Source organism: Pelodiscus sinensis, chromosome 14 (genome assembly GCF_049634645.1).
Source record: "Pelodiscus sinensis isolate JC-2024 chromosome 14, ASM4963464v1, whole genome shotgun sequence".
Lineage (NCBI taxonomy): Eukaryota > Metazoa > Chordata > Testudines > Trionychidae > Pelodiscus > Pelodiscus sinensis.
Genome location: NC_134724.1, coordinates 16,620,585 through 16,632,871, shown reverse-complemented (window position 1 = coordinate 16,632,871; position 12,287 = coordinate 16,620,585). Strand labels below are relative to the sequence as shown.

Sequence of the window (12,287 nt, the reverse complement as noted above, 5' to 3'; positions counted from 1 at the left end):
CCTTGCAGTGCTGATGGCCCCAGAGGATATGTCTATGCTGCAATGAGAGTGCATTCCCCCTTCCCCGAGCAGACATACACTAGCTCCACTCAAGCTCACACGCTAAAAATAGTGGTGTGGATGTTATGGTGTTGAGGGCAACTCAGGCTAGCTTCCTAGTCCATCCTCACCTGACACCCTAGCTCTGAGCTCAGGTGGCTAGTCTGAGCTGCTGCTCTCATTGCCCCATCCATGCTGCTATTTTTATAGTGCTAGCTTGACCCTCCCCCACACACCATCACCCCCTGTACTAGCACAAGGTCTGTCTGCTTAATTGGAGGCTCACTGATAGCAGCCCTCCCCCACAAGAGAATGAAGAGGGGGAGGTGGGTGAAAGCCGCAGTCATTTTCATGCACCTCTCAGCTACTGGAGTCAGTGCAGCAATGCTTAGAATTTGGAAAGCATCTCTGCATCTGTCTTACTAGGGGTGTCACAGCAGCACCTAAGACATGGGTTTCAGGGGTCCTCCTCCACCACGCACTCCCTCGGGTGGTCCCAAGTCCAGCATGGAGACAGCCTGTGCTCCACGAGGATTTGCTCAGCTCCAGCTTTCTTCACTTCAAGGGAAAGAGTACTAAAGCCCACTTCATTAGTGTTGGCCTCAACCAGAATCCAATAGACCCTTCTGGGACTGCTGCATGCACTAATATCATGGTGGGACCACTGGACTCTCCTTGTCCTAACCTCTACACTGCAGCATGCGGACCATCCCTGAAGTGGAAGGGCTGGATAAAAGCCTTTCCTTGAAGCCCAGCAACATTATTCTTTGTCTGGCCCAGGATATTGCTACAGAATGTGAGAGAACTGAGTGTGCTACTTTCCCCATGTGACCAACCTCTGCTATACCCCAGAGAGGGAAAACAAACTCCGGTCCCCCTCTAGGGCATTGGCCATGGGGTATCCCCACTCTGAAGTCTGTTGACTAGCCCCATTGTTTGCAGGATACTCTCAGAAATGTTTTAGTCTTGTTTATTTCCTTTCTGCTTTTTAAGTCTTTTGTACTGAATAGATGCCACTTTCCCCCTTGCCTCATGGTACACAAGCGTGTTTTCAAAGTCCTCCTCAGGTGAGACCTGATGAAGATTATGGGGCACCTACCCATCTCATCCACAGTAATGAGAAGGTGTGTCTCATTGCCAAGGTTGGAGGCACGGATGGCACAAATCTCTAGTTTGGCTGATTCCCAAACACAGACCTGCTTACAGGTGGGCATGTTGAAGACTGCAAGCCCAGTGGAGAGCCCAACAAAGACATGCTGTCCAGAGGCTGCAAGGCAGTTGGCTCTTCCCATCACCTGCAGAGATGAAAAACAAAGCAGAAGAGAAAATGACTCTGGCCTGCCATCCCCTGATAAGGGGATTGTGATCAGTCTCATCAACCTCTCCAGATTAAGCAGGGACAAGGGTCAGTCTGGGGCAGAGAAGCAGAGGGCAAGCCTCTCATGATTTAATACCACCTCTCCTCTTACAGGAAGGGGTGATGGACTCTAAAAGGGCCATGTCAAGTACGTCTCAGATGAGCAAGCTTAGAGCTGCAGCTTTGTTCAATGAAAATGAAAGTGAGGGAAATGCTAATGGAGTCTCAGAAATGTGACCGGGCAGAGGGGTGACAATGAAAGAAAAAAGCAAAGGGAACTAAACTGACACTGTCTGGATGAAGTGTTGCCATCACAGGTGATAACAGTGAAGGGTCTCAGTACCTGGAATTCAGCTGTGGGGAGGTACGATGTGGGCTGGACCTTCAGTGTCTGTGCCTCTTGGAGTGCCTCCCTCTTCTCAATGATTTCCCAGGCCTGCTCAAACACTAGGGTCACCAGTTTATTGATCATCCGGAATGGCTGAGGTAATGAATCAAAGGTTTGATCAGGATCCTGCAGGAAAAAATTTTCCTCCTCATCCTTCTTAATCCAGTCCTTTTCAGAGGGTGGAGGGATCTCCAGGGGATTTTTCCGGATATATCCTGACATCTTTCTGCCTTCCTCGGTGTGATTATAACACAGGTGCTCAACACTAAATGAAGAGACCAGGAAATCCTACCGTAAATGAAATCACAGTAGATGAAGAAACCCAGGAAATCCTACAATAAACAGATCTTAGAGATAATAGGAGGAAACAGAACGTAATACTTAGGAACTAGCTATAACAAAAAAGGAAGCTTCCTATTTGTATATGGAGAAATGATTATATCTATTTTGTAGGGCTCACTTCTGCTTTTCCCATTGTCTCACTATGGTCTCCACTAAAGCTAAGTACTGTGCCATGTGAGTACCATCTATGTCGGGGTAAGCAAAAGGGCCTCTGCGGGCCAGATTCGGACTGCCAAGCGGGTGGATCCAGCCCGCGGAGGTCCTGTTGATCCCCTGCCCCTGGGCCAATTAGGACCTGGGGGCAGGGGAGCACCCAAAGCCTTCTCTGCTCTGCCCCCATGCTGCTTGCAGGGCAGGGGCAGAGCGGAGAAGGCTTTGCGCGCTCCCCCGCTCCCAGGCCTTAATTGGCCTGGGGGTGGGGGAGCACGTGAAGCCTCCTCCGGCCCTGTCAGGAGCACATGGTGCATTGAAGCGCCGTACACTGCTCGCAGGGTGGGGGGAGCGCGGACAAGGCTTTCTGCGCTTCCCCGTCCCCAGGCCAATCAGGGCGTGGGAGCTGCGTGAAGCTTCCTTCACCCTGCCCCGGCCCTGCGAGGAGCCCACAGTGCTTCAAAGCGCCACATGCTCCTGGCAGGGAGGGAGGAGACTTTGCGTGCTCTCCTGCCCCCAGGCCCTGATTGGCCTGGGGGTGGGGGAGCGTGCCAAGCCTCTTCCAGGGCATGGGTGCCTAGTGGAAAGGGAGGGCAAAGAGGCTTCCCCCACCCCTAGACCAATCATGGTCTGGGGGTGGTGTAGCCCTGCCCTTCGTGTTTAGGCCCTGCCCCTTCATGTTTAGGCCCTGCCCCTTCTGGGGTGGCCCAGGGCTACTTCCAAAATTTTTGAAGTGGCCCCCCCAGACAAAAATTATTGCCTACCTCTGATCTATGTGGATATATGCAGGTTAAAGTACACAGATGATTAGATATTTAAAATATACAGATAGTTATACAGGTTTTAGGTGTAGTGTTACAGATAGATTAGGATACAGGTAGACAGCTTTTTGCCTGTCTCCCCGCTTATGGAGCCTGGAGAAAGTCAGAGATATGATTTGTTTACATTTTTCAAGCTGCTTAGAACTTTATTTTTTCTAAACTATGTTTCTTCGCATTAGTTAAAGGCCTATGTCATTGTGAACTAAGCTTTTTGTAAGTTAGAAGATCTTAAATTAACTGACAGAGCTTGTAATTTCGTAGATGTTTGTGCAGTCCCTAGAACAAAAAGATTCCTTACCTGATAGGTGGCTTTGGGGCTTTACCACAATGATCAGAGCATATAAATATCATCTAAAACTACTTTAAAAACAAAACATTTCCTATTGACACAAATCAGAAAGAGTCAAATGGAACTGTTCCAAAAATCCCCTTTGAACTGAAAACAAAAACATTTTTCCAGCACAAAAGAGTCATTTTCCTGCAGAGTTACAGCGAGCTGTATACAGATGTTGCAAATTGAAAGGTTTCCTAGCACAGTACTGTGGGATCATAATACATGGACTTTAATCAAATCCTAACACCTTGGGCATACTCACGTTTTCTTTGATGGCCTTGTCTTTACTGCCAAAAGCAGGTGTTTTTCCTTCAGTGTAACCAATGCACATAAACTCAAGATAAAAACGTAGTAAAGACAAGATACTTTAGTTTTAGTACAAGGCAAAATAGATTAAATATAGTGTTGTCCTCAGTGAGTTTACCTCACAGTAAAATTGAAGTGCCTGATCTTCACTATATTTTATCTCAGAACGGCTCTGGGGTTAAAAAAAAAGCCCTTTTTTAACAGTGAAGACAAGGCCCAAGAGTTGTTTGTTTTTAATAAATGAGCACAGACCCAGCTGAGCCAGCAAGGGTGTGTCTAGACTACAGGGTTTTGTCAACAAAAGTGGACTTTTGTCGACAAAACTATACCTGCGTCTACACTGCTGCTGAGTTCTGTCGACATAACGTTTGCAGCTTTGTTGACGGCTGTAAACCTCATTCTACGAGGAATAACGCCTTTTGTCAACAGAGTTCTGTCGACAGAAGGCATTATTGAATGTACACTGTCCTTTTCGTCTACACTGTCATGTCGACAAAGCGGCTTGCTTTGTCGACAGAACTGGATGTAGTCTAGATGCTCTTTGTCGACAGAAGCTTTGTTGACAGTATCTGTCGACAGAACTTCTGTTGACAAAAGCCTGTAGTCTAGACATACCCCAAGGTTGCTGCTACCTTAGGGTACGTCTAGACTACCACGTTTTGTCGACGGAAGTTTTGTCGACAGATACTGTCGACAAAACTTCCGTCGACAAAGAGCGTCCAGACACATTGAGTTCTGTCGACAAAGCAAGTTGCTTTGTCGACAGAACTCCGTAGTCTGGACGCAACGTTACAGGCAATAACACCTTCTGTCGACAGAGTTCTGTCGACAGAAGGCGTTATGCCTCGTAAAATGAGGTTTACCAGCGTCGACAAAACTGCTGAGATCTGTCGACGTTATGTCGACAGAACTCAGCGGTAGTGTAGACGCTAGTATAGTTTTGTCGACAAAAGTCCACTTTTGTCGACAAAACTAGGTAGTCTAGACACACCCTTAGCCAAACACCCACAGGCTGAGAGCTCAAATTATACAAGCTCTTCCCCTAGTCTCTGCCTCAGGCAATGATGACCCTGGAGAAGCTCTGAAATGTCACCCATTAAGCAAGTGTTGTGTAGGGTTCTTTTGCCCAGCCACTCATATAGAGAAAGTGGGGTGAGCCATCGGCGCTTGTGGGCTGGAAGCTGCAGGATTGCCTGGACACCCTGAACAAAACAACCACAACTGCTTGTGTTCGAATCGGGATCCATGCTCCGATCTTCAGGGGACCGAGCGCAGGGGAGATGGATACATGAGGGGCAGGCTTTGATGTGATCCTGAAGGCCAGGTGATTATGGGGTATCTTGCTGCAAGGTCGGCCTCCAAACCTGACTCGCAGGTGGGAGACCCGGTCACTGCATTTCCACGGGGTCTCCTGGAATTAGTTATGTCCATCCTGCGCTGAGGGGATCCCCATTCCCGGGGGGTTGCCGAGGGGATCCCCATTCCCGGCGGCGGGCGCTGAGGGGATTCCCATTTCCGGCGGGTGGAGTTGCCATGGGGACCCCCATTCCCGGCGGGGGGTGCTGAGGGGACCCCCATTTCCGGGTGGTTGTCGAGGGGTCCCCGTTCCCTGTCGAGGGAGGCGGATTATAAAGGACCCCCCGACCCCTCCCCCGCGATTAGCCTCTTCCCTCGCTCACCTGTATCGAAGGTTGATGGGTTGCTATGGTAACTGCTGCGCTAGGTCCAGTCTGAGCTCGGTCCGGGTGGAGACAAGGCCGGAGGTGGAGGGTTCCGGGCCCGGCAGCCCGGGGCGGAGCTTGTCCGTGTGCCCGGGCGGGGTAAAGAAGTGGCCCCGGCGTCCAGAGTCCAGGCACTGCAGGAAGCTGAGGGGCTCCCCCGGCAGCATGGAGGCGTTTATGAACTTCACCAACCAGACCCGGGGCCGGGACCGGCTCTTCCGGTGAGTGGGCTCGGGGGCTCGGGCTGAGCTCTGCCCGACTCGCTTGCCTGCAGCCGGCGCCGGGCGGGAGGTTTACCCGAGCCTCCCTTGGCTCGGTGCTGGTGGGAGCCACTGCCGGGGCCTGTAGTAGTAGTAGTACCACTACCACCCCAGTGCGGTGCCCGGGGCGCTGTGGGGCTCGGTGTGGGGCACGCCCCCCAGGTCAGTGCTGGCCCCAGTGCAGTGTCTGGGGTGCTGTGGGGCTCGGGATGGGGCATACTCCCCCAATCAGAACTGGTCCCAGGGTGCTGTGGGGCTCACTATGGGGGCGTGTAGTAGTAGTAGCAGTGTCCCTGTGCTGTGTCAGGGATGCTGTGCTGCAGGGAGCCACCAGGCTTTGGATGAAAAGTAAGAGTCGGGTCCTTGCTGCCTGTGGCTATTCCTGATCTGTGGCCACTTTCCCCAGATGTATAGGGGACAGGTTCTCCAGTGACCTGCCACCAACCATCTCAAGTTACTTAGTTTATGCAGGAATAATCATGGCATCTCTCCATATTCTACCCATTCCAATGAGTATCTATTGTTGCTTAGTGATTGCTGTGGCCACAATACAAATTGCAGACTCTGGAAAAGAATTTTCTGCTGATCTGCATCTTGTTCCATCAGGAAAACTGGCTTAATCCCTTTGTAGACCCAAAGCCTTGCTGCAAGCTAGCATTTTTGCAATAAGTGCATGTGGATATTTCAGGCAGTGTTCATTTACATTGCCACCAAATGTGCCCAACGACACCCTTTATTGGCTGCCAGGTGCATGGTCCCCCATTGTCATGTTCACATTGCATTTGTATTGTTTTTCACGCTTCATGTCTTAAAGTGTTGAACTTTACAACATTGTGTGATCTTTGTATCTCTTGGTGCTGTAGCATGAATAAGTTCCATGGAGAGTCCCATACTTGGGATGAAATCATTCCTTTCTCTCCCCTGCCTCCCCTGAATGGTCTTTGTGTCTCCTGTGAACCATTTTTCTCATTTTTTTCCTAGAGCCATTCAATACACATGCATGTTGCTTAGCTATTTATTAGCAAGTAAGGCTGACAAAGAGATGGTGATAATGAAGCTCAAGCAGTTGGAATCTAGCATGCGCTCTGGCCGTAAATGTAAGTACCCCATGTCCAGAGGATTGGTCCTACTTCATATTGCTTATTCCATCTAAGCAGAAGTCAGTTGTGCCAGCTCTTAAATAGTTAACTTACCACGTAGTCCAGGATCAGAGGACCTCATTTTGCATACTCATGAAATATAGTAGGTACACTCTTCCTCCCCCATCAGAATTACACTCACTTTATTACTTGCTGTGTTGTATTAGTATTGCTCAGAATACACATGGTGGAGCCAATGTTGTGGAATAAGTGAAAGCAGATTTGTCGTAATTGTTGCTGTGAACTGAAATATATAACACCTTTGGGCAGGGAACTAACTAGCAAAATCATCCTAAAAATGTGCAGCTCAAGAAAGGCATTGTTCTCAGTTGGTCAAACAGTCAATCATTAGCCCTCAAGAATAATTTAGAAAGGTGGTAGCTCAAGGATTCAATGGGATTCGTACATTAGCACCTTCCTTTCAAGGAGCTGAGTTAAATCCTCTTCAGGTTACAGAAGACTGTCTGTCTATATTCTCTGACTTATTAATCATGCTAAGTTCTATGGTGTAATCACTGTTCAGAAGTGACCCCCAAAATGAGACTGGAGTAGTGGAGGGTGTTCTAGGTGACAACAGGCAGGTGGGCTTTGTCAGAGTTGTGTGGAGATTCTAGGACTGGAATGGCAAGGGATACTTCAAGCGAGTACTAAGATGCATCAGTGAAACTATGTGGGGCAACCTTGAACTGTATCTACTGTAGATGGCTCTACTATTGTCAACCTCTTGCTTGTGCTAATACAAAGTTAACCTCAAATGAAAGGACAATATTTCAATATACAAGGCCTGAAAGACCAATTAGTTGTTGAGAAGCAGAACTGGATGGCAGCCTGCAGGATGGCACCTTAGAGGGAGTGAGCCATGCTAACTTCTCTGGGTTCTCTTGCAGTGTTCAGACTGGGCAACATAGTGCATGCTATGGTAGCAGCCAGGCGAACAACCCAGCTACCAGACCTGGTGCCCCGACTCTGCCTGACAGCCTCCAACATCAACCGTGTCTTATATTTCATCTGTGACACAGTCTTGTGGGTGAAAAGTGTTGGACTCATCACTGATATTGACAAGCAGAAGTGGCGTAATTGGGCTACCAAATGCTATTACTATTCACTGCTGATGAATCTGACCAGGGATTTGTATGAGATCTCCTGGAGGATGGAACAGGTGGCTCAAAGGGAGAAGGCAAAGAAGGAGAACTCTTCTCACTGTGATGAAGAAGACCAGGACCTGATCTGCATGGGAACTGGCGGGTTGCAGCCCTTTCTCCTCCTGCTGTACCATGCACTAAGGAAGCATCCTCCTTTATTACTAGACACCGTGAAGAACCTTTGTGATCTTTCTAGTCCCTTGGACCAGCTGGGAATCTACAAAACCAATCCAGGCATTATTGGGCTCTGTGGCCTCCTCTCCTCCGTGGTGGGGATCTTCACAGTAGTAAGTCCACATATGAAGCTGAAACACTGATCTGAGAGCAGCTGCATCACAACAATGAGCTAGCAATTTTGCTTCCCGGGCAGCTTTCAATCCCAGGATGATATTTTTAAAATGAACACGTTTGACAATCATTCTTCATATGTAGTTTGTTCTCTGGAGAAATCAGCTTTACTTCCTCCTTCTTCCTGGTATCCTCTCAGTCAGGGGCTGCTCTGTGCTGTGATGTATTACATTTCAGAGGAGAATAGTGAAGAGGCTAAGCAAGGACTGAGCAAAACCTCCTTAAAGAATATTGTACAACATGGAAATCAAGATGTTACAAATTGCTGCTAGTTAAGGAGATGTTACTGTCTCTGTATTTGAACATAAACATATGGAAGAGCTGCATAGGCAACTAAAACTGTGTATATATACAAAAAGCCATAAGAAGTGGTGCTGATACTGGAAAGGCAACATTCACCAATAGAGATGGGGACCATTCATGCGATCAGTTGTCTCTTTATTTTTTTAACCACATTCGAGCATGTTGGTACCAGGAAGGCTTTAGGAACTGGAATTCACATGGGCTGGATCAAAACATGAGTTCTCTGACAAGATTAGATGATGCCAAAGGCCTAGCAATTGGATTCATGGAACTTTTCATCTGTAGGTCGCTGTTGAAATCCAGCATAAGCTGGTAGTAACTGGAGAGTGCTCCTGTTTGGTGATACAATGGCCATCATTGAATATGTATTTGTGGTATTGGATCTAGCTCCTAGTAAAATAGGTGTCTGTATAATCCAGTAACTACCACCCCATCTGTCTTCCTTATTGATAATGCAAAGCAAGGATTGCTTAGACCATGGAATCTGAATTCCTCTCTAGCAGGGTTCTTCCAGGTCATGATTAGGTGCACTTTTTTTCCCTCGATATGTGTGGCAAGCTTACTTCGGTGCTGCTCATGCTGGGGATAAAGAAAGGATTTCAGTCTCCATGACTGCTGATCTGGCACTATTCTTCAGCACTGGCCTTCTCCCAAATCCACACACAACCCTTGCAATCACACAAGGGTGATGATTTCTGTACTCTCGGAAGCAGCTTTTGCACTGATACTGCTTTAGTTTTGCTGAAAGTTTTCAAATATAATCCATTTTAAATCTTCACGTGTTTGAGAGAGACCAGCCCCAGGGCTGCTGGTGAGTGAGATGGAAAAAGAAAATGTACACTATTGGACTGAGTTTGCTGATGCCAAAATCCTTTGATAGACACGTGCTAAAAGATAATCTTTTTGTCTGACTCTCTCTAGAGTTCCCCCTGTCATGGCCACTTGCTTGGATAAGGACAAGTGGTTTTCTCATGTCACCTTTCTGTGTGGGTTCTACCACTCTGAAGACCCTTTTGTTCTCCAAGCTACCTAGGTTGGAATGTTGCCTTTAATTATTGAGGAAATGCTCTGCCTAATTGTCTGTGTAAGATGTGCATTGTCTGACATCCTTTTGGGTGAAGGAGACTGACATTACAGAAATCCCACTTTCACAAGCATCTGTGGCTCAGCATCTGTAGAATTTACTTGTGAGACGAGAGCCAAAAGGACCCCTTCTCTCAGTCTGAGCCTGGCCTCTGATTTCTGCTCTCCACCAATACAGAGACTTCCCACCCCCAGTCTTTGAGCAAATATGGAAGCTGATTAATATTACCAGAACTCAGTTGTAGGCAGAAATTAAAGAGCATCATTGCCCATTCTGCTTTTCTGAAAAGCAAAGGACCTGGAGTTCTGCAACCAGGTTAATAAAATGCCCCTGTTAATCTCATGTCTTTTCTCTACAAGGGGCCATGTTTGATGTGCCCACTGTTAATATTCCAATGAAGTGTTTTTAAACAGGAGGATGCTGTCCATTAAGTGGCAAAAGCTTGCCCTGGAGACTGAATGTCTGCAAAGTGCTACACTGCTGCCTTTTTTAATGTGGAAGTGCAGCTCATCAAAATTACAGGTCCCAGTGTACTGTGTGTCCTGGCTGCTTAGCCCAAGATGGAGTGTTGCATGCTGGAATCTGTCGTCGCCATGGCCCTCCTCTCCTTTCTGATGAAGTTAGCTGTGCTTAGCTCCATCTGTTAACTAGTAGGCTCCTGGCCATACTCCCCATCAGAGGTGATGGGCAGCAGCTTGCCATCACCCGGTTTTATAATTAAATGAGCTAAAGTAGATAAGAGGAGCTATGTTGATCTACTTTGGGGGAGAGGAAATTAATTTCTCTTTGTTTACAGATTTTTTTTATTTTGTTTACTTGTAGGAAGCTAAATTATGATCTGACATCTTTGTTGGGAAGGGGTCACACATAAAATAGACTTCCACTTGATTTTGTAGCTATTTTCTTAGCATCAATGGGTTAATTGTAGCTTGCAGGTATAAAGGGTAACTTACTAAAATATTGGGGTGATTCCCAGCTAGAAGGGCCCACTGAGTGGTAGGGATGTTAAGTATCAGTTAATTAACTAATCAATAGACTTTCCATCAACTGCTTGATTAGTTGATAGGGGGGGTGCTTCTGCAGCGGCTCTGCACTTCAAATGTAGTAAGAGCCCACTGTGTATTCACCCCAGAAGCGTCCCAGAGATGTAGAGTGAACTGCTGCATATGTTTAATGCATGACCATTTAGAATTGGGCAATTTTGTTCATTCTTATTGAAATGGGGGATAGGGCACAGTATAATGATCAAAACTGGGCCCTAGGGGGGCCTCAGAACTAATACAAAGAGCCACAAGCCAGTTGAAAATGGCCCTTCCAGCAGCATGGTGCCCTTCAACAACATGCAAGGCACTTGCTTTAGCTCTGATTTGAAAAGAGTTTATTCCGCTACTGCATCACCAGCAGTCAAATGCTTCTTGAGTAATTTTACACTATCTATGATCACCACCACCCGCCCCGCTAGATTTCCTGCCCTGGGCTCCGCGCCGGCTTTTTCTGTGGGGAAGATAGGAGCAGCATGCGCGCTTCCCCAGAAGTCGGATGTGGCGCGGAGTCTTGGGGCTTCTCCTCTTCCCCTGCAGGAAGCCAACAATGGCTCATCTTATGGGAGGAGGGGAGGGGATGATGCTGGATCACCAGCACGGGCTGGGGTCAGAGTGGCTTGAGGGAGGGTTCAGGGAAATGGGCAGGGGGGTAACCTGGGGTGTCCAGCCCTGCTGTGGGCAGAGTCCCATGGGAATCCGGTCCATGGTGTCCTCGCCTTCGTGCCAGGGACCTAGCCACCCCAGGGCCAACATAGCTTTGGGGTAGGACCCCCCCCCCTCATTTTCCTCTCTCCTCAGTCACCCCGCTGTTGCCCAGCCGCAGAGCCACAGCCCTGGCAGCACTCCCCCTCTAGCACAGTGGTTCTCAAACATTTTGGTCCATGGACCACCTGGCTCAATGCAAACCTTTCTGCAGATCACCAGTTGCTAATGGAAACTCACTGTTAATTACATAATTATGCCCAAGCCATTTTGCTAGTGCTGCAGCTAAGGGGAATGGTTTAATTTAAATTATTAAACAGATGAAGCATTTTAATTTTCTCTTGTTAGTTTATCAAACTTCATTTTAAATAAAGTAAAATATCAATTTATGTCCGACACAAAAGGTTTCAATATTTTCTTTATTTATGGCAAGGGTGGGGAACTTCTTTTGGGTTGGAGGCCACTGACCCACAGAAAAATCAGTTGGGGGCCACACAAGTGAGAAGCAAAAAAACTACTCCAAAAACCCTCAACCCTCTGAGCCTGACCCCGACACACCCCAATTCCCCCATTACCTCCCCACCCTGGCCCCCACTTCCCTCTCACAGCGCAGGTGAGTCCTGAGTCTGTGCAGTGTCCCCGTGCCACCTGTTGGAAGCAGGCGGAGAGCCGGGGTGGCTCTCAAGGGCACCAGGGGTGGATTCCCCCACCCCATTGCTTCCTTCTCGCTCAGGCCCCCTCCCCCACTGCCTCATAACCTCCTTGGTGGTGGCTGCTTGGGGACAGTACTGGCCAGATCCCGGGGCTG

The 12,287-nt window shown here is 48.1% G+C and overlaps 2 protein-coding genes across 7 annotated transcripts in view; one reads left to right on the top strand and one right to left on the bottom strand.

The window, feature by feature from the left end:
• Window positions 1-5,555, bottom strand: part of WDR93 (WD repeat domain 93) — a 24,438-nt gene extending 18,883 nt beyond the window's left edge. For 3 of the 6 annotated variants that reach the window (XR_012895732.1, XM_075897094.1, XM_075897089.1), the window contains exons 1-3: window positions 5,417-5,541; window positions 1,740-2,116; window positions 1,139-1,334 (exon numbers count right to left, since the gene is read on the bottom strand). Coding sequence is in view for 5 of the 6 variants with exons in the window: in XM_075897094.1 (XP_075753209.1) it covers window positions 1,139-1,334; window positions 1,740-2,006 (463 nt within the window). In the remaining variant the exon portion in view is untranslated. Of the gene's footprint in view, window positions 1-1,138; window positions 1,335-1,739; window positions 2,117-5,101; window positions 5,386-5,416 lie in introns of those variants that run through there. The other 3 variants (XM_075897090.1, XM_075897092.1, XM_075897091.1) reach the window with 3 other exon arrangements.
• On the top strand, window positions 5,425-12,287 carry PEX11A (peroxisomal biogenesis factor 11 alpha). Its single transcript, XM_006139281.4, has 3 exons — window positions 5,425-5,679; window positions 6,700-6,815; window positions 7,745-12,287. The coding sequence occupies exons 1-3, from the start codon at window positions 5,432-5,434 to the stop codon at window positions 8,314-8,316; spliced, it is 936 nt and encodes a 311-aa protein (XP_006139343.2). The 5' UTR covers window positions 5,425-5,431; the 3' UTR covers window positions 8,317-12,287.

Bases quoted from the DNA above. Each gene is read 5' to 3' on its own strand.
- PEX11A (XM_006139281.4), top strand. From the start codon at position 5,432: ATGGGTTGCTATGGTAACTGCTGCGCTAGGTCCAGTCTGAGCTCGGTC. The intron at 5,680-6,699 runs GTGAGTGGGCTC...TTTTTTTCCTAG, and splicing joins GGCCGGGACCGGCTCTTCCG to AGCCATTCAATACACATGCA. The intron at 6,816-7,744 runs GTAAGTACCCCA...GTTCTCTTGCAG, and splicing joins CATGCGCTCTGGCCGTAAAT to TGTTCAGACTGGGCAACATA.